Genomic DNA, 21654 nt, shown 5'->3' on the forward strand with positions numbered 1-21654 from the left:
TAGAATCTGCTTGGAGACAATGTCTGTATAAACTGTCAAAGGTCTGCCATCAGTGTCATCTTTAAAGTATTGCATTGCTTCATACATTACCAATGTTTCTCTGTCGTAAGCTGACTGTTCATGTTGTGACTCAGTCAACTTGTTGTAAAATAAATGCAAAGGTAGTTGCATGCCACTGTTGACTGTTGTAGAAAGGCACCAATCACAAAATCACTCACATTTGAAGTGATTGTGAGTTGGGAAATTCCACGGTTGCAGCCTGGCCAAGGCATCTTTAATTGTGCCAAATGGTTGTTGCACCTCTGGGATCCCTTTAATAGTCTTTTTGTTTGAGGTATGCTTGCCTGCCAATGCATGTGTAAGAGTTGAATGGGTCACAGCTCCATTACCCAGGTGTCTATGATAAAATTTTATCGGGCCTATAAATCAGCACATGTCAGGAAACATCTGTTATCATGGCAGATGATGAACAAATTCAGCACATTGAAGTGGAGATGAAAAGCACCCATACAGGGGAAGGGGGGGGGGGGGGGGAGACCGGGGAGGGATGGGTTCATGGAGTACTTTTAATATTTTGCAAAGTGAATTGTGCCTTGTAAGCAGCCATAAAAAATTTCCAGTCCTGTTCCTGTTAAAGAGACTGTAAAACACTGACTTTTAAATAACTTTCCTGAAACAAAAATGCCTCAATTTTTGTTGAGTCATCAGTCTTCTGACCGGTTTGATGCAGCCGCAACAAATTCCTCTCCTGTGCCAACTGCTTCACCTCAGAGTAGCCCTTGCAACCTATGTTCTCAATTATTTGTTGGATGTATTCCAGTCTGCCTTCCTCTACAGTTTGCGACCTCTACAGCTCCCTCTAGTACCATGGAAGTTATTCCCCAATGTCTTAACAGGTGTCCTATCATCCTCTCTCTTCTTCTTGACACTGTTTTCTACATATTTCCTTCCTCTCCAATTCTGCACAGGACCTTACTTTCTCAGTCCACCTAATTTTCAACATTAGCCGGTAGCACCACATCTCAAATGCTTTCTCTTCTGATCAGGTTTTCCCACAGTCCATGTTTCACTACCATACAATGTTGTGCTCCAAAGGTACATTCTCAGAATTTTCTTCATCAGATTAAGGCCTATGTTTGATACTTTTGGCCAGGAATGCCCTTTTTGCCTCTACTAGTCTACATTTGATGTCCTCTTTGCGCCATTTGTCATTGGTTATTTTGCTGCCCAGGTAGTAGAATTCCTTAACTTCATCTACTTTGTGACCATCAGTCCTGATGTTAAGTTTCTCACTGTTCTAATTCCTGCTGGTTCTCATTACCTTCATCTTTCTTCAATCTACTGTCAATCCATATTCTGTACTCATTAGACTGTTCATTCCATTCAGCAGATCATGTAATTCTTCTTCAATTTCACTCATGATAGCAATGTTATCAGTGAATCATATCATTGATATCTTTTCACCTTGAATTTTAGTCCCACTCCTGAGGCTTTTTTTTTTTAATTTCAAGCATTGCTTTTTCAATGCGCAGATTGAACAATAGGGGTGAAAGACTACATCCATGTGTTACACCCTTTTTAATCTGGGCGCCTCGTTCTTAGTCATCTACTCTTATTATTCCCTCTTGGCTCTTGTACATATTGTATGTTATCTGACTGTCACTATACCCTACCCCTGTTTTTCTCAGTATCCTGAACAACCAGCAGCATTTAATATTGTCATGCACTTTTTCCAAGTTGACATTTCCTATGAATATGTCTTAATTTTTCTTTAGTCTTGCTTCCATTATCAACTGCATCATCAGAAATGCCTCAATGGCGCATTTACCTTTCCAAAAGCCAAACTGACCATCATCTAACACATTCACATTTTTTTCCATTCTTCTGCATATTATTCTCATCAGCAACTTGGATGCATGAGCTGTTAAGCTGATTGTGCAATAATTCTCATACTTGTCAGCTCTTGCAGTCTTTGGAATTGTATGGATGATATGTTTCTGAAAGTCAGATGACATGTTGCCAGACCCACACATTCTCCACATCGACATGAATAGTTATTTTGTTGCCACTTCTGCCAAAGATTTTAGAAATTCTGATGGAATGTTATCTACCCCTTCTGCCTTATTTGATTTTAAGTCTTCCAAAGATCTTTTAAATTCTGATTCTAATACTGGATCCTACATCTCTTCTAAATCAACAGGAGACAATTCTTCCCCTCCATAGAGGCTTTCAATGTACTCTTTCCACCTATCTGCTCTCTCTCCTCTGCATTTAACAGTGGAATTCATATTGCACTCTTAATGTTACCACCCTTTCCTTTTGTTTTGGCTTTCCTATTTGCTGAGTCAGTCCTTCTGACAGTCATGTCTTTTTCAATTTCTTCACAGTTTTCATGCAGCCATTTTGTCTTAGCATTCCTGCACTTCCCATTTATTTCATTCCTTAGCAACTTATATTTCTATATTCCTGAATTTTCCTGAACATTGTTGTACTTCCTTCTTTCATCAGTCAACTGAATATTTCTTCTGTTGCCCATGGTTTCTTAGCAGTTAGCTTCTCTGTACCCATGTTTTTCTTTCCAACTTCTGTGACTGCCCTTTTTAGAGATGTCCATTCCTCTTCTATTGTACTGCCTACTGGGCTACTCCTTATTTCTGTATCTGTAACCTTAGAGAACTTCAAGAATATCTCACCATTCCTTACTGCTTAACATATCCCAGTTCTTTGTACATTTATTCTTCCTGACTAATATCTTAAACTTCAGCCTACTCCTCATCACCACTAAATTGTGGTCTGAGTCTATATTTGCTCCTGAGTATGCCTTACAATCCAATATCCGATTTTGGAATCTCTGTCTGACCGTGATATAATGTAACTGAAATCTTCCCATATCACCCGGCCTTTTCCATGTATACCTCCTACTCTTGTGATTCTTGAACAGAGTATTCAGTGTTACTAGCTAAAATTTATTACAGAACTTAACTAATCTTTCTCCTCTCTCATTCCTTGTCCCAAGCCCATATCCTCCTGTAACCTTTTCTTCTACTCCCTCCCCTACAACTGCATTCCGATCACCCATGACTATTAGATTTTCATCTCCCTTTGTGTACTGTATTACCCTTTCAATATTCTCATACACTTTCTCTGTCACTTCATCTTCAGCTTGCAACAGTGGCATGTATACCTGAACTATTGTTGTCAGTGTTGGTTTGCTGTCGATTCTAATAAGAACAACCCTATTGCTGAACATTTCACAGTAACACACCCTCTGCCCTACCTTCTTATTTGTAATGAATCCTCCTCCCATTATACCATTTTCTGCTGCTGCTGCTGATATTACCCTATGGCCTATGCTCATCTGACCAGATATCCTTGTCTTCTTTCCATTTCACTTTCCTGACCCCTATTGTAGTTAGAATGGGCCTTTGCATTTCCCTTTTCAGATTTTCTAGCTTCTCTAACATGTTCAAGCTTCTGACATTCCATGCCTTGACTCATAAAACCGTATTTCTTCATAGATTATTGAATCTTTTTCTCATATTCACCTCCCCCTTGGCAGTTTCCTCCAGAGATCTGAATGGGGGACTATTCTGGAATCTTTTGGCAATGGAGAGACCATCACAACACTTTTTCAATTACAGGCCACTTGTCCTAGGTATACACATTATGTGTCTTTAATGCAGTGGTTTCTATTGCCTTTCCATCCTTATGCTATTGATCATTGATGATTCTCCTGTATTTAGAGGCCATTTTCACACTCCAAGGACAAAAGAGTGTCGTAAACCTCTGGCCACTCCTCCTTCTTGTTTGACAAGGCCATTGGCGGAATGAGGCTGACTTCTTATGCTGGAAGTCTTCAGCTCCCCATATTGTTTATTAATCAAAATTTAGGAGAGGGGGGGGGGGCATCGAACCAAGTACCAACGATGTTTTGATTACTAATCAAAAATGCTACCTCTAGACCACAGGTGCCTTTATATACCAACTCCAGTAATTTCAATTATACCCATGATTTAAAAACAGACAGTTCACTTGCATTGTTGTCCATGACCAAGAGAGTCTTACAACAAACTAAAGACTAGAGGTGGGCCAGGAACTTTCTGGTAGATTAGAACTGCTTGCTAGACTGAGATTCAAACTCAGGACCTTTGCCTTTCTTACATGCACTCTGTCAATTTAACAACCAAACCACAATTTACAACCCATCCTCATAGCTTTACTTCCAATAGTAACTCATCTCCTACCATCCAAACTTCACAGAAGCTCTTCTGCAAAACTTGTGGGTCTAGTAATCCTGGAAGCCACAGCCTGAGGGATGTTTGCAGAATGAAATTTTCAGTCTGAAGTGAAGTGTGCACTGATATGAAACTTCCTAGCAGATTAAAACTGTGGAAGAAATGGTTATTCTGAAGTATCTGTTATAGTGGTTATAGTTTTTTTGTACAAACTACTTGTAACAGTTATTTATAACTGTCAGTCACCTCTACTGTTGAACTCAGCAGACAGGGGTACAATTACATAATGAATCTGGTGAAATATATCACTTTAGTTTATCAGTATAATTAAAAATGTGGGTATAGTGAACTTAGTTAATTAACCTTATCTAATTAACTTTCCTCTATTTTAGTTGGTGTTTGATGGGTTATTGGTGTTTTGTATTACATGTACACATTAGAAATATAGTTCTGGAAGCTGCAACAGAAAGTATACTAAATTTTGCCATAGCACTATTAAAAATGAAATGTTCAAGATGTGCTTTTGCCAGTGGGAACTACTACGTAAGCTGAATAATGAAGGTAAAATTCAGAGCTTAATTTCTTGTGCTGTTCAGGAAAGCGCCGGCAGACAGGCACATTAACAAAACACACAAACACACACACAGAATTGCTAGCTTTCGCAACCGATGGTTGCTTCTTCAGGAAGGAGAGGGAAAGACGAAAGGATGTGGGTTTTAAGGGAGAGGGTAAGGAGTCATTCCAATCCCGGGAGCGGAAAGACTTCCCTTAGGGGAAAAAAAGGACAGATGTACACTCGCGCACACACACACACACACACACACATATCCATCCGCACATACACAGACACAAGCAGACATATTTGCCTTTAAATATGCACGTGCACCTTCCGCCGACCACTGGCGACAACATCAACGTACTGTGGAGACCTCATTCCCCACGTGTTGAGCAATTCGGCGGTACGTCCACCCGGCCTCCCGCGTGCCCACTATACGCCCTCGCTCAAAGTCCGTCAACTGCACATACGGTTCATGTCCACGCTGTCGCGGCATGCTACCAGTGTTAAAGACTGCGATGGAGCTCCGTATTCCACGGCAAACTGGCTGACACTGACGGCGGCGGTGTACTAATGCTGCGCAGCTAGCGCCATTCGACGGCCAGCACCGCGGTTCCTGGTGTGTCCGCTGTGCCGTGCGTGTGATCATTGCTTGTATAGCCCTCTCGCAGTGTCCTGAGCAAGTATGGTGGGTCTGACAAACCGGTGTCAATGTGTTCTTTTTTCCATTTCCAGGAGTATATATATATATATATATATATATATATATATATATATATATATATATATATATATGACCATGATGTGCATGGCAATGGCAGAGGGTATGTCCCATTATACCAGTTATTGGGGTTTCTTCCCACTCCATTTAAGTATGGAGCACGGGAAGAATGACTTTTTGAATGCCTCTGTGCTTGCTGTAATTATTCTGATCTTACCCTCCCTGTGTGAGTAATACATAAGTGGTTGTAGTACATTCCTAGAGTCATCAACTAAATCAGGTTCTTGCAACTTTGTTAGTAGACTTTCTTAGGATAATTTACATCTGTCTTCAAGTATCTGCCAATTAACTTCTTTCAACACCCAGTGACACTCTCCCACAGGTTAAACAAACTTGTGATGATTCGCACTGCCATTCTGTGTATACATTCAATATCCCCTGTTAGTCCTCTTTGGTATGGGTCCCACACACTTGAACAATATTCTAGAATTCGTTTCATGAGTGATCTGTAAGAAATTTCCTTTGTAGACTGGTTGCATTTCCCCTGTATTCTACCAATAAAGTGAAGTAGACTGCCTGGTTTACCAGTTACTGATCCTATGTGATCATTTCATTTCATATTTGTACAGAGTGTTACACCCAGGTATTTGTATAAAGTTGGCCAATTGAATGATATTACAGTCATAGGATACTACATTTTTTTTGCATTGTGAAGTGCACAGTTTTAGATTTTTGAACTTTTAAAGCAAGTTTCCAATCTTTGCAGCACTCTGAAACCTTGTCAAGATCTGACTGAGTATTGATGCGCCTTCTTTCAGATAGTACTTCATTACAGGTACCAGCATCGTATGCAAAAAGTGTAAGGTTACTATTAATATTGTGTGCAAGGTCATTAATATACAACATGAACAGCAAGGGTCTCCACACACTTTGCTGTGGCACACCCACAGTTACTTCTATATCTGATGATGACTCTCCATCCAAAAAGTCCTCAATCCAGGCACAAATTTAACTTGATACCCCATGTGATCATACTTTTGAGATGTGGCTCTGAATCAAATGCCTTTGAGAAACCAATACATACTGCATCTACTTGACTACTTTGATACAAGGCTCTCAGTATGTTAAGTGAGAAAAGTGTGAGTTGGGTTTCACATGATAATTGTTTTGGAATCCATGCTGGTTGGCATGGAGGAGGTCATTCTGTTCAAGATACCTCAGTATGTTCTAGCTCAGAATATGCTCTAAGATTTTATAACAAATCAGTTTCCAAGATACTGGATGGCAGTTTTGTGGATCATTTCTACTACCCCTCTTGTAGATGGGTATGATCTGTGCTTTTTTCTAAGAACTGGGCACAAAAAGGGATCTACAACCGTTTATAGTTAGAAGAGAGGCTAACTCAGACACAAATTCAGAATAGAATCTGATAGGAATTCCATTGGGCCTTGGAGCTTTGTTCAGTTTTAACCATGTCAGTTGTTTCTCAATACCACTGACACTAATACTTATTTCACTCATCTTGTCAGCTGTGAAGGGATAAATTGGAGCAATTTTCCTGGCTTTTCCTTTGAAAAGGAACACTTGAAAGTGGAGTTAAGTGTTTCAGCTTTTGCTTTCCTACCCTCAATTCCAGTTCATGTCTCATTCATTAGGATTGGACACTAATCTTGGAGCCACTAACAGCCTTTACATATGACTCGAATTTGTTTGAATTTTGTGAAAGGTCATTTGACAGTATTTTGCTGCAGTAGTCATTGAAGGCTTCACTTATTGCTCTCTTGACAGCCAAATGCGTTTCATTCAGCATCTCTCCATCTATAGCACTATGCTTTGTTTGACACCTATTATGCTGTAACCTCTATTCCTGTTCCTTTAGAAATTCCGTTATGGAGACTGTATACCATGGGGGATTCCTCCCATTATGAACTATTCTACTTCATACACATCTATCCAGTGCATTGTCAATTATTCTTTTAAACTTGAGCTATAGTTCCTTTACATGCTCCTGCCCTGTGATGAAAGTTTAAGTTCCTCTTTGAGGTATGACACTACTGATTTTTTAAATCTAGTTTACTGAATGTGCTTATCTTTCTGCTTGTTTTAGTTGTCCTTTATATTATGGTAATCACTGTTGCCACAATCACGTCATGGTCACTGATATCAGTTTTGATGTGGACATCCTCAAAGAAGTCAGGTCTATTTGTTGCAATAGATCCAGGATATTTCCATCATGAGAGGGGTTCTCAACTATCTGTTCTAGGTGTTTGTCAGAGAACTCATTCAGTAGTGTTTCACAGGATGTCTTATCATGTGCACCACTAACAAAACTGTAATTTTCCCAATTGATTGTTGGGTGGTTAAAGTCTCCAATGATGATTATAGTATGATTGTGGAACTTATGTACAAGTCAACTGAGTTTTCTTGTGAAGTTTTCCACTAAATCAGGAGGTGAGTGATAGAAGGATCCAGTTACCATTTTATGCTAATTCCTGATACTGAGTCTTGCCCAAACAATCTCACATGCAGCTTCAGCTTCTGTCTTGGTGTATTTGAGTTTCTTGTCTACTGTGACAAAACATCACCTCAATTTCTGTTAGCATATCAGTTCAATACAAACTTAAGTGTTCCTAAAAATCTCACTGCTATCAATTTCAGGTTTCAACCAGATTTCCTTACATCATATTATATGAGCTTCGCTGCTTTTCAGGAGTGCTTCAAACTGTGGCACTTTGCTGTTAATGCTTTGACAGTTAACCATTAGGATTTTAGTACTCCCACCTGAGGGAGGCATTTCTTTTGATCTTACACTGATAATACCTGGTTTCCTACAGCTATGATTATCTGACTTGGATGGAGAGTCACCTTATCTAAAAGACCCTAGTGTGCACCCCGGACAGAGTCAGCCACCTGAGTAGCAGCCTATGATGTGTAGTGCACATGTGACAGTTTAGCAGAACCTTACAGTCTCAACTCTATGGCACAAGTCCAGGAAGTCACAGTGTAGCTTGTCACAGAACCTTCAAAGTCTCTGGTTCAGTCCTTTCACTTCACTCAGAACCAAGGGACCATGATCATTTCTGGGGTCAATGCTGCAAATTGTGAGCTTTGTTGAAATTCCACATGCAGGGCTGGTCTTCTCAACATTCTCTTCCAATTGCTGGAATGACCCAAGTATGACATTGGAGCCCAGATGATGGACATCATTTTTTCCAACACCTGTCACAATCTGTAGCTGGTTGCACCCTGCTTCCTCAATTTCTGCTGGAATAATAGCCTCTTCAACATTTTGAATGAGGTCTGCAGGCATACACACTGTCCTGTCCATTACTGCCATTTCCCTAAGAGGGAATGCTAATGATTAATAGACCCCTACCCTTTTCGTTTGCCTCCTCTTCATATCATACAAACCAGGTTTCCCCAAAACGGGTGAAGTGAGTCCCACTGGCTCAATTTCAGTTTCAGTGAAAGACAGCTCCTCAGACTTATTGATTAGGGAGATTGGTGTCTCTACCATTGAAATGCCACTTGCAGTCAAGTGGACGAGTAATGACAGATGTCATACTTTCTACATAGGAGAAGGATCTGCAGGAGTTGATAAGTGTAGGGCCTTGAAATACACTGCAAAAATATACATAACTTGATAAAATTGTTTACTCCTGTACAAGATATTCCATTTGAGAAAAATAAAAGTATATTAATAAAGTTTTATGTGAAGTTTGAAAAACTGCTGATTATATGCAGAATTTCTTTGGCTACTGACGTAAATTTTTTAGTGTGAGAATGACTAATTACATTTCTCCAAGCTTTCAGAGTGTTGTGTATCTCTTAAGTTTAGTGTTAGTGTATACAGAATTCCAGTGGATGAATGATTATTGTGTTACCCTCTCATATGAGTAATAGATTTAAATCACTCAGATGTGATTACTATTGTGATAATATTTCCTAAACACCAAGAAATGCAGACAATAGAATTCAGTTATTTTTAGACCTGTGAAACCTCTGACTTTCCACATTTATTTCTGTAGAAATATGAAAATACTTGTTGCACACTGATATCTGTCCTCTCTGAAAATATCATCTCTTACGTAGTCTGCCTTAAAGATGGTCCACCTCTCCATTCATTTATCCATGGTAAGAACACAGATGCAAGTGTGAATACATAGCATTCTCTCAGTAAATGGATGGTACCATGCACTATTGACAGTTATTAAAATACCTGCTAGTTACAGATGAGCGATTATTGCAGTATCTGATACTTCACATTCTGGTTCTTTCTATCAGCTACGATATTTTTGCCACCTTTATTACAGACATATAGTAGCCAAAACATGTTGAAGATGTCAGGTCATGAGATTCTAAAGGAAATAACAAGGAAATTTTATTTTGAACATGATTTGGAAGCTGAAGCTGAAGTGGAATCATGACAAATTGTTTGCAAAAACTATAGTGGAATTGATGATTTCCCAGTCTTGTTGAAGATGATTATGATTTGAAATAAAGATGATTTCAAGATATATAACACACCAGTATCCTCTTTTCATGTGTAAAATGAATTGTTTTTTTGTTTTGTCATAATGATAAATTTTCACAAAACAGATAAAATGTCTGATGAGATTTTTGAAGAAAAAAAGAATTGTTCTGAAAACTACTTTAAAAGCACAAAAAGTAAATTTGTGTAATAAATGACAAGTACTTGGAGCACTAAACGTCACTGGATTTCAAATTTACCTAGTATTTGAAGCATCTTTATTCTCAGATGATGAATAAATGTTATCATTTGTATAAATGACAAATATTTAAAATAAATATTTTCATTTGTTATTCATGCTTAATGAATCACAATTTTGAATCTGAGTTTGCCATTCATCATTGGAATACATGTGGCCTGACTCGGGTGGTAAGCACATGCAAATGCTGTAAATTGACAGCCTATATGCAAATGAGTTTGAGCAAGAGACATCCATGTGGCTGTGGACAACTGGGTGTTATTTTCATGACTGTGGCCAAACGCTATCTTGGTTGTGTAATTAGGTGAGGCAGCATTGGATATCTTCAGCAGCTTCCAAGGATGTCCATGAAGTGTATTCATGCTCTGTCTCACACACTACAGGGGCATGCAAATGCTGCAGGTGAGCCACACACTTGCAGGGCTCAATTTCATTACAATGATAAAAGGCATTAAACTTACCTATAGTGTCAAATAGCTGCAGATATCTTTTTCAATGTAGTAATGTGGCTGCAACCAGAGACAGATTTATTGTCATCTGTCACAGAAAAATTGGGAGCTGTAGGTCCTAAGGCAAAATAGATGATCTCAATCAGAGAAAAAATCTAATTGTCAGTCGAAATTATGCTGTTTGAGATTTTGATAAGCACCAAAGTTTAATTTTAATGGCAGAGGACAACAAATTGAATATGACAATAGATGAAATAAAATATAATGTACCACATCTGATATTACCTTAGCTGTAGCACCCAAGGAATTCATTAAAGAAATTCATTGAAATATTTTGACAGACACAAATATGTGATTCAACTGTAGAGATTTCTTTGGTCAAGAGGAAACTTATTTTATAAGATAATTTCTTTTATTGTGCCTACATTTTTTCTATAGTGTGTACAACAAAGTGTTTTATGAGGTCTGTTCAAAAAATTCTGGAATTTTGTCCACAAAATTTTTCTGCACTTACCTTCCACTTATTGTGCATGGTCTCCTTCAAAATACTATCCTCCACAATTGATACATCATGCCCAACTCCATTTCCACTTCCAGAAGCAGTGTTGGTACCCTTCTTGTTGGATTGTGTGAACTGCTGTCTGCTAATTTTCTTTATCTTTTCTATCTTTGCAAATATTTGTCCTTTCAATGGTGTTTTCAACTTTGGAAATAAAAAATAGTCCACAGGGGCAGGTCTGGAGGGTATGGAGGATGAGGGAACACAGTGATTTCCTTTTTGTGCAATAATATGCACCAAACAGGATGAATGTGTGGCTGCATTATCATGAAGCAAGAGCCATGAATTGTCTCACCACATTTCAGACCATTTCCTTGTCATATTTTCTTGCAGGTATCTCAACACATCTTGATAGTACCATTGATTAACAGTTTGTTCCTGTGACACAAATTCATGATGAACTAGTCCTTCAATGTCAAAGAAAACTTACAACATGGCTTTGAAATTTGACCTGATCTGACAAGCTGTTTGTGGTCTTGGAGAATCTATTCAACCCATTGTGAAGATTGAACCTTGATCTCAACACCATAACTGTTGACCCACATGTCATCATCAGTTGTGATTCTCTTAAGGAACATCTCATTCTCATTTATGTGATACAAAAGCTCTTCACAGATTGTGAGGTGAATGTCTTTCTGGTCTTGACTTATGAGCTGTGAGATGAACTTGGTGGCAACATGATGCATTTCAAGATGCTGTGTCAAAATTTCATGACATGAACCAACTGAAATGATACATTCTTCTGCAGTCTCTTGGACAGCCAGTGTTCAGTTGGCATGCACAATTTCATTGATGTTCCTGATATGAATGACGTCAGTAGATGTTGAAGGGCATCCTGAACGAGGGTCATCTTTAACTTCCATCCATTTTTAAACCATTTGTAACAATGAGTACAGCTTAATCACTCATCACCGTAGGCTTCCTACATCATTTGTGTGTCTCTGTAAAATTTTTCTTGAGTTTTAAGCAAAATTTAATGCAGACGCATTGCTCCTGTAACTCTGTCATCTCAAAATTCACAAACTGTGCAACACAATGTTCTACTCAACACAGCACTGAACAATAACTAACAGACATACAACAATGAAACATCTGGCAGTTACACATTAAAGACAGGCATGTGCAAAGATGCCAATGGCATTTTGCTCCAACACACCATTGTCACAAAATTATGAATTCTCTGGAATTTTTTGAACAAATCCCTTATATAATCATGTTGTCTTTCTCAGTGAGTTCTACCAATGTAAAGCTCTTAGGTTATCACAGACTCATTCAGCTGGTAACCTGATAGCTGTATATTAGTTAAACTGTTTTCTTTTCCACTATAGCTCATCAGTTCACTTATTTACTTTCAGGAAATACACTCTCATTTCTCTCAACATCACACCATTTCTACATAACAGTGTATTAAAGTTCTTTGTGGATGATGCAAACTGTACGAGGGCACCAAACAATGATGACTTTTGGTGGAGCGTAGAGATAAAAGTAAGTTGAATGACTGCATCCTTATGCTTATTCTGATATAACAGCCTTAAAAATAATCCCAAAGACAATGTAACAATTCCATAATAGATAGCAAGTAACTGTCCAAATTTTTATTATACTATTATTGTACATTTCAGTGCAGAAAGAATAACCAGGCTGATTGATCCCAAAACAAAAATGGAACTAAAAAATGAAAAAACACCTCCCAAGAAGTTTATCGCCATAGACAAAAAAAGACATCTCCAGTTCCAGAAATTATCATGTTTAACTTTAACTGCCTAGGCCAAAAGTTACAATTTTTTCCTTGCACTAGCCATCTATCTGTGCCCTTGTACTGATAATGGAATCATACCTACAGAAGATTGGTATGCCCATCGTTGATGTCCCTAAGAGTTGGCAGTTGGCAAGTAGATACTTCTATGCAAGTTTTGTTCAAGAGAAATTAATGTAGAACATCATAAATTTGCTGTCACAGGTGAATACTGAACAGTGAATTTGTTTTTGTTCAGAGAAAAGGAGGCATTAAACTAACTTCAGGACTGGGAAACACAGTGTGAGGCTACTCCAAGGATCTGCAGTGGGCCCACTCTTGTTCTTACCCTACATAAATGATCTTCCAATGAGTTCAAAGGATAGTCCAAAGCCTGTCATGTTTGCAGATGGCATAAGCATACTACCAGTGTGAAAACTGAACCTTGGCAAACACTGTTCAGATAATAGCTGAAAAGCACTACAAATGACTCACAACAAACGTTTTAAGTCTTAATCTCACAAAGGCTCAGATTCTGCAACTTCTAACAAGCTAAAATGACCTGTTACAATCAGAAGCAGACATTAATGGCAGATACTAAATGAAACAAGCTGTGTAAGACCCCTAAAGGGTCCAGTTGGAAAACAGGTTAAAGAGGAGTCAACACTTAGACAAACAAGTTATGAAGTTCAGTTTAGCGTGTTCTCCCCTTAGTTATGCCTCTCATCATGTTGACCAAAAGAGGAATGTTAGAAGCAAGCTGTAAGAATATTGTGTAAAGTAGGTAACCATACATTTTCAGAGGCCTTTTTGGGGGTACTGAAATTCAGACATTCACTTCCCAATACATTTACTCATTAATGATTTTTCTTGTTGAGAACAAATATCAGCTTCAGATCAACTTTGATCTACATATTCACGATAGAAGATGTAAAAATAATATCATGTTGACTTTATCTCCTTGTCTAGGATGCAGAGTGACCAGTTATTCAAGTTCCCTGTTAGCATAAATCGAGAAATTGGGTATCCAAACCAGCCCAAAATAAAATTAAAAACCTACCTCATTAGCTGCTGTTTCTACAAACTATCTGAATATCTAAACCAGATGATTGAAAAGTGCTCTTAGGTACATGATGAATTGCAATGTTAGTTGGAAAGCTGCATGACAAGTATTAAGTTACTGTAAATGGGACACGGTATTATTTCAGATTTAGGTGCAAATATTTTCTTTGAAAAATACCATTAACATTGAGTAAATATTAAACTAATAATGTAACTGCTCAGTATAAGTGAAGAGGTATGGGGTGTTTTTCAAAGTAGTAGCTTTCTTTCTAATTTTCTTGATCAAATTTAGAAGTTTGAAGAGCATTAAGCAATATAGTGACAGTTTATTGTTACTAGAATAAACACTCATAAGTTTCTATGATTTGTGTGTCCTTTTTTAACATATACCTTGACTCATTCCATATCTCTAAAGGCACTCCTTCTTGTTGGTATGCATGTGACAGCATGCACTATGAATATGTTTCAAAATGGTGTGCATAATAGCCCTTGAGCCAGGGACCTATTGCATACCCACCAGATGGACTGTCTTACTGTAACTATGTGCTGGCATACACTTTCACCAGCACACTGGTCAGCACTAGGACATATTGTATAGAGGCACTGAACAATGTCAAGAGAAGACCAAGATGCATCCCCTGGCTATGCACCAATAACGCCCCTGGGCAGCATCAATGAAGGCCGCTTCGCTGACTGAGCTGTGTCAGTCTCAGTACCTCAGTACATCACATCAGGATTCAGTTCACACTACACCTCAATATGTTGCAGTGCGCTCTAGTCTTCCTCAGTGATAGTCGTCACCTTGCACTTTAGCCAGCTGAGAGGAAACGTTAATCATAGTTTATAGTTGTGATATGGACACACACTAGATTCAGAAATTAGTACATGTTATTTGATTGCTGTTAACCACAGAACTTCAGACTGGACATCACTGAGTTAAGTACTCAATTGGTTTCTCTAATAAAGTGTATTTTAACCATGTGTGTATTTCATGTTGTAGTGAGAGGAAACAGGCCACCCACCTATCATACTGCCCTTTCCTCATCCAGCTAGGACCCACAAAATTTTCTATGTAGCACCACATCCCATATGCTTCAGTCCTCTTCTTTTCTGGAGTTACCTCAGTTCATGTCTCATTACTATAGAATGCTATCCTCCAAATTTACATTCTCAGAAATTCCATCCTCAAATGACGGCCAATGCCTATGATACTAGTAGACTTCTACTGGCCAGGAATGCTCTTTCTGCTAGTGCTGGTCTACTTTTTATGTCCTCCTCCTTCTGTCCACCATGGATTATTTTGCTGCCTAGGTAGCAGAATTCCTTAACTCCATCCCCAATTCTGATGATAAGTTTCTCATTGCTCTCTTTTCTGCTACTTGCCATTACTTTCATCTTTCTTTTGTTTACTCTCAGTCCATATATTGCACACATTAGACTGTTCATTCCACTCAACACACCCTGTAAATGTTCTTGATTTTGACTGAAGATAGCAACATCATCAGTGAATCTCACCATTGGCATCCCTTCACTTTGGATTTTAATTGCACTCTTTAACTGTTCTTTTATTTCCTTCATTGCTTCTTGGATATATAGGCTGAAAAGCAAGGGAGAAAGACTACATCTCTGTCTTATACCCCTTATAATCCAGGCACTTCATTCTTGATCTTCCAGTCTTATTGTTCCCTCTTGGTTCTTTACATGTTGTATATTACCCATCTTTCCCTACAGCTTACCCCTAATTTCCTCAGAATTTCAATCATCTTCCACCATTTGAAATCATTGAACACTTTTTCCAGGTCAATCCTATGAAAGTGTCTTGGTTTTTCTTTATATTTGCTTCCATTAGCAATTGTATTGTTAGAATTGCCACTCTGGTGGCGTACCTTTCCTAAATTCAAACTGTCATCAGATGCTTAGTTTTCTTTTCCATTCTTGTGTGTATTGTTCTTGTCGCCAACTTGGATGCATGAGCTGTTAAGAAAATTGTGCAATAGTTATCATACTTGTTGGTTCTTGCAGTCTACAGTACAGGGTTAAAATTTGTCTATTATAAGGGGGGTAGTTTGTGTTTTTGTTGATGGTTACATGATACCAGCATTCCAGACAGGTCGGCTGGTGAGTGCTAGACCCTTACATCACTCTCCCCAGAGAAAAAGAGCAACCACAGGTGGCTCAAAACGACCTCCTGGGCGTTAAGAATCTGTTTCGCCATTTGTGGCATCAGAAGGCATTGCAGCATGTATTTCATTTGCAGACACAGTAACGTTCGGTACAGAGAAGTGTGCCATCAAGATGACAGTTTCATATATAACAAATGCTGTTGACAAAAGACAAATTAATAAAAGCAATAGAAACATAATACTGACAATCAAGTATGTATTAACATTACTGGAGGAATCAAAGGACTTAACTCTATTTGCTGCTTCAATGAAATTTAACTCATTATTTTAAGAGATTACATTTTCATGGATGTCCTTAATTAAGTTATTGTCTTCATAAAACTTGATAAGGAATGCTTTCCATATGTTAGTGTGAATTAATCATTGTAATAAATAGATAATATTGTTGTTAATAGCAAATGTCCAGTTGCATGAAATGTAGTTGACAACACACTAGGCATATCAAATAGTTCACTTGATAAATCACAATGTGTGGCATTTACGATTAATCCACTATTGCTCAATTTTAGTGTAAAGGGTAGCTCAGGTGTATCATGGATTTTACATGTAAATGTGACATTAAGGGTGGAGTTAGATGAGAAAATTATACCTTCAGAACATGGTTTAAGAAATGGATGATAGAGATGCGTTAAAATTCTAGGGCAATCATCTCTTGGGGGATGATTCATAAACAGTTCTTTCTAGCAACTGTACACTCTACTGTCTAAGAATACTGCTGATTCAGGGCAAATTAACTTATGACTACATTTACACATATGCAAATTATTTTCATTCAGGGACACAAAATACCTTCGATCTTTGCTGATCAGTAGATAATCATTCAGTACATACTTTACATTAATACCTGCCTGTCTTCAATTCACAGGGTAAGTATAAATCTAATACATTTCAAAATTATGCTTTGATCTAGCAATTGGAATAGAAACAATAACATATAATTCATCTTCAATCATTAAGGAGTGTGTGGTGGTTAACTCATAGCAAGCTTATAAATTGTAAGAGTTAACAGAGTAAATCATAGTATATGTTGCATCTAGCTTTTGTTCAATCAATAATAGGATCTTTAAAAATTGTTCTGGATGAACAACTTTCTAAGGCTGTTCATAAGTTAAGGGCATCAATTCTAGCATTTCATAAACTATCAGTAATCCTTAACAAAAGAGTGTTTAAATCTAAATGTGCACTCATAACATTTAATCCTTGGAATAGTTCTTGGATGTTTGCATTTGTTTCATTATGAAGTACGTGGAAATGTGAGATAAATTGCTTTACAATCTGTTCAATGAAAATCGTTTGGTTAGTAATGGTTCTTTGCATATTCTTTAATATGATAATTTCATTAGACAGGTTAGTTGAATCCATACTGGACTGTTGTTCAAGAGTTAATATGTTGCCTTTAACTTCTAGTAGATCTCAACTACTTAAAGTACCAAATACAGTATGAAGGATACTCCCTCCAGAATCACACCAGACACGTTTATGCCTAATTAAAGTTTTGTGTGGCAAAAACTTTAAAAATCAGTAAATCTCTTGTTCATAATTAGCAAATGTAGACTCTACCTGCATTTTGGCTGTGATCCAGTTGTTATACCAAGATGTAGCCATTTCCAAAATTGTATCATACCCTTAACAGAATGAATTAGGTCAATTTGCTTCTTTATAGAACTGAACTGTTGCTGGATTTCACTCAGATTGTACGTGAGGACAAGTTTTGTATTACTTGTTCAAACAACACACCTGTACTCTGTGGTACTATTACTACAGCATTAATAGAATACTCTATCATAGCAAGCATTAGAATAAAAATGAACATGGTTAATTAGTTCTAAATATTAGAGTTAACAATGAACATAAAATAAAGGAGTTTCTTGTGGTAACCTGTGCAGTAGCTTCAATACTAAATTTTCACAACACATTCACATAAGTGCAAGGCTGAAATAGATACACGCATTACACTCTCACACACTACACATGTTTACACAGATTGTAGGGGTGTCTGGAACAGGATCACTTGTAACGTGGCAATGCCTCGGCCTTGAAGTCTGGACTGCAACCTCGCAATTCTCACTTCGATACTACAGGAAATCTACCTAGAAATGGCTTTACACAATTGACATGAATGACAGTCGAATGAAACGGCAATTGGAGCTTAAGAGTGATTGGCAACAGCACCTCCAAAATTGGATATGGTCCCTTCCAAGACTTCTTAAGCTTTATGACTTGACTCTTCTTTAACACTATGTTGCTCAGATACACAAGATCTCCTACTTGATACTGTGGCACTGCTGCTTGGCAGTCATGCTGTCTTGCTTGCTGAAGAAAGTATTGATGATTCCACTGCTTCAATCCCCTCCATGCTTCCTTTAGCTTGCGTGCTAGATACCTTATGTGTTCATTGTTGATTCTGGCAGTCGATCATGCAGAGTTCAAGGGTGAATACATTCTTCTTCCATAGACCATCTCATATGCACTCAGGCCAGTTGAGCTGTGCATTTTGGCATTGTAACAACTTAACAAGTACGGTAAACAGACATCCCAGTTGTGGTGTTTGCTGTTCTCATAATAGCTAACAATTTTAATAAGTGTACTGTGGACTGACTCGACTCTTCCATTTCCTTCAGGTTGTGCTGGTGTAGTCCTTAACTGAGTTATTTGCATGAACTTACAAGTCTGTTTAAGTAATTCATTTATAAAATTCGTTCCTTGATCACTAATTATACTTAATGCTTATCCAAACTTAAGAATCCATTCTTTTACAAAAACTTTAGCAATAGTCTCAGTGCTCTGGTCAGGTATTGGTATCATGAGAAAGTATCTAGAGAAATGATCTAACATTGTCAATATGTATTTGTTTCCATCTTTAGTATTAGGCAATGGTCCTAAGACATCTAGTCCTACTCATTCAAATGGTTCACTTGTTTCTGGCAGTTCTTGCAATGGCACTCAACTTTTCCCTACATTATTCCATCTGTTACAGGAATCACATTGTGAAACAAACTCTAAAACGTCAGCTTTGCAGCTCAGCCACCAAAACATTTGAGCTATTTTAATGTTTGTTGCTTTTTTACTGCAATGTCCTGATAATAAAGAATCATGTTGCTCTCTCATAATTTGCTCTTTCATGCTTTATGGAATAACTAGGCGGTTTCCTTTACTAGTGATGCTGTACAATAATCCATCTATTTTGACAAAACATTGATCATTTTTGCATCATTTGCATTGTGGATCTTCTTCCTGAACTGCCTTTAACTCTTCTTCTCGACTCATTGTAACACAATCATTGACTTTTTGACTCATTACATCAGCATTCACATGTTGTTTACCACATTGGTGAATAACCTTAAATTGGTACTCACTCCATCTTAATGTCCATCTTGTTAAACTGGAACTTGGATCCTTTAAGCTCAATAACCATTTAAATGTGACATGTTCTGTAATAACTGTAAATTCTCTTCCTGTTAAGAAACTTCTGTCATGTGTTATACCAAAAACAAAAGTACAAAGCTCCTTCTCAGTAGCAGTAAATTACATTCTACTTTGCTTAATTGTCTGGAAGCAAATGAGATTGGATGTTCATGACCATCAACTTCTTGAGACTAGATTGCACCCATGGCAAAATTGGATGCATCTGTTGAAAGAATAAAAGGTTTACTGAAATCCGGATAGGCTAACACTGAGGCTGTGGTTAGAGCAGCTTTAAGTTCTTCCATTGCCTTTTTGCATGCTGTTGATCACTTAAATATGGCTCCTTTCTTCAGTAGATATGTCAATGGACATGCTATATTCGCATAACCAGCTATAAATCGTCTGTAGAAATTTGACAATCCCAAGAATGATTGTAGATCTTTCAAATTCTGTGGTTCAGGAAAATTCCTTACATCTTCCATTAATTTTGGATAAGGTGGAACATCTTCACTGGTTATAATGTGACCAGAATAGTTAACTTTACTTTAAGCATTACAAAGTCCAAATGGCATACGAAGATACTTGTATACACCTGTTGCTATTACAAATGAAGTTTTTGCTTGATCATCTGGGTGCACTGTTAACTGGCGATAACCATTTGTTAAATCACACACTGAAAAAATTCGACATCTGCCCAAGTAATCCATGGTTTCCACTAAATTTGGTAAGGGGTAAATGTCAAGTGTGGTCACAACATTCAAAGATTGGTAATCAACACAAAGACAAAACTGTGGTTCTCCAGAAATTGATTTCTTCTCTACAATTACAACAGGTGAACACAACAGTGGGTCTGAAGGATCTCTTGGTTTTATAATTCCAGCTTCTAATTGTTTTTTAACCATGTCTTCTACCAACTCTCTTTGACTAAATGGTATTTTGTAAGGTTTCTGTGTGACTGGGGCTGCATTCCCTGTATGAATATGGTGCTGAACCAAATGAGTGACAGGTAAATTTGCACATTATCAGAATAAATCTGCATACTCCTCTTTAATGTCCTCTAACACCTTCTCTGTTGTTGTTATTTGAAGAAACAATCAATTCTAGTAGCTAGGGGTTGTATATATTTTGTTCATGTACATACATCAAAAACGTTTTGTATCACCTCAGTTCTGAGACTTCTGGAACCCGTACAGAAAATTGGAATAGATATCAACATAAATATCATTTCCACCCTTTTTATTGCTCATGAAAACCACACATTGCATGTTATACCACCTGTTATACCACCATACAGTGAGACCTTCAGAGGTGGTGGTCCAGATTTCTGTACACACCAGTACCTCTAATACCCAGTAGCACATTCTCTTGCACTGATGCATGCCTGTATTCATCATCCACAAGTTCATCAAGGCACTGTTTGTCCAGATTGCCATACTCCTCAACAGTGATTCAGCATGGATCCCTCAGAGTGATTGATGGGTCACATCATCTATATACAGCCATTTTTAATCTCTCCCAGGCATGTTCAATAGGGTTCATGTCTGGACAACATGCTAGCCACTCTAGTCAAGTGATGTCATTATCCTGAAGGAAGTCATTCACAAGATATGCATGATGGGGGCACAAATTATCATCCATGAAGATGAATGCCTTGCTAATATGTTGCTGATGTGGTTGCACTATTGGTTGGAGGATGACATCCACACATCGTACAGCAATTAGAACACCTTCCATGACTACCAGTGGCATACGCTAGCCCCACATAATGCCACCCTAAAACAGCAGGGAACCTCTACCTTGCTGCAGTTGTTGGAGTGAGTCTAAGGCATTCAGCCTGACCGCGTTTCCTCCAAACACGTCTCTGATGATTGTCTGGTTGAAGGCATATGCAACACTCATCAGTGAAGAGAAGGTGATGCCAATCCTGAGCGGTCTAGTTGGCATGTTGTTGGGTCCATCTGTACTGTGCTGCAAGGCTTCATGGTTTGCAAGGATGGACCTTGCCATGGACATCGGGAG

At 38.0% G+C, this 21654-nt stretch overlaps 1 protein-coding gene across 3 annotated transcripts in view; it reads left to right on the forward strand.

Annotated features, from left to right (window-relative positions):
- LOC126278962 (uncharacterized) overlaps positions 1–21654 on the forward strand; it is a 297991-nt gene that overhangs the window by 165792 nt on the left and 110545 nt on the right. For all 3 annotated transcript variants that reach the window (XM_049979247.1, XM_049979246.1, XM_049979248.1), the window contains one exon: positions 12606–12735. In XM_049979247.1, coding sequence (XP_049835204.1) covers positions 12606–12735 — 130 coding nt within the window. The remainder of the gene's footprint in view (positions 1–12605; positions 12736–21654) is intronic.

The sequence above is a fragment of the Schistocerca gregaria genome, chromosome 6 (genome assembly GCF_023897955.1).
Source record: "Schistocerca gregaria isolate iqSchGreg1 chromosome 6, iqSchGreg1.2, whole genome shotgun sequence".
Classification (NCBI taxonomy): domain Eukaryota; kingdom Metazoa; phylum Arthropoda; class Insecta; order Orthoptera; family Acrididae; genus Schistocerca; species Schistocerca gregaria.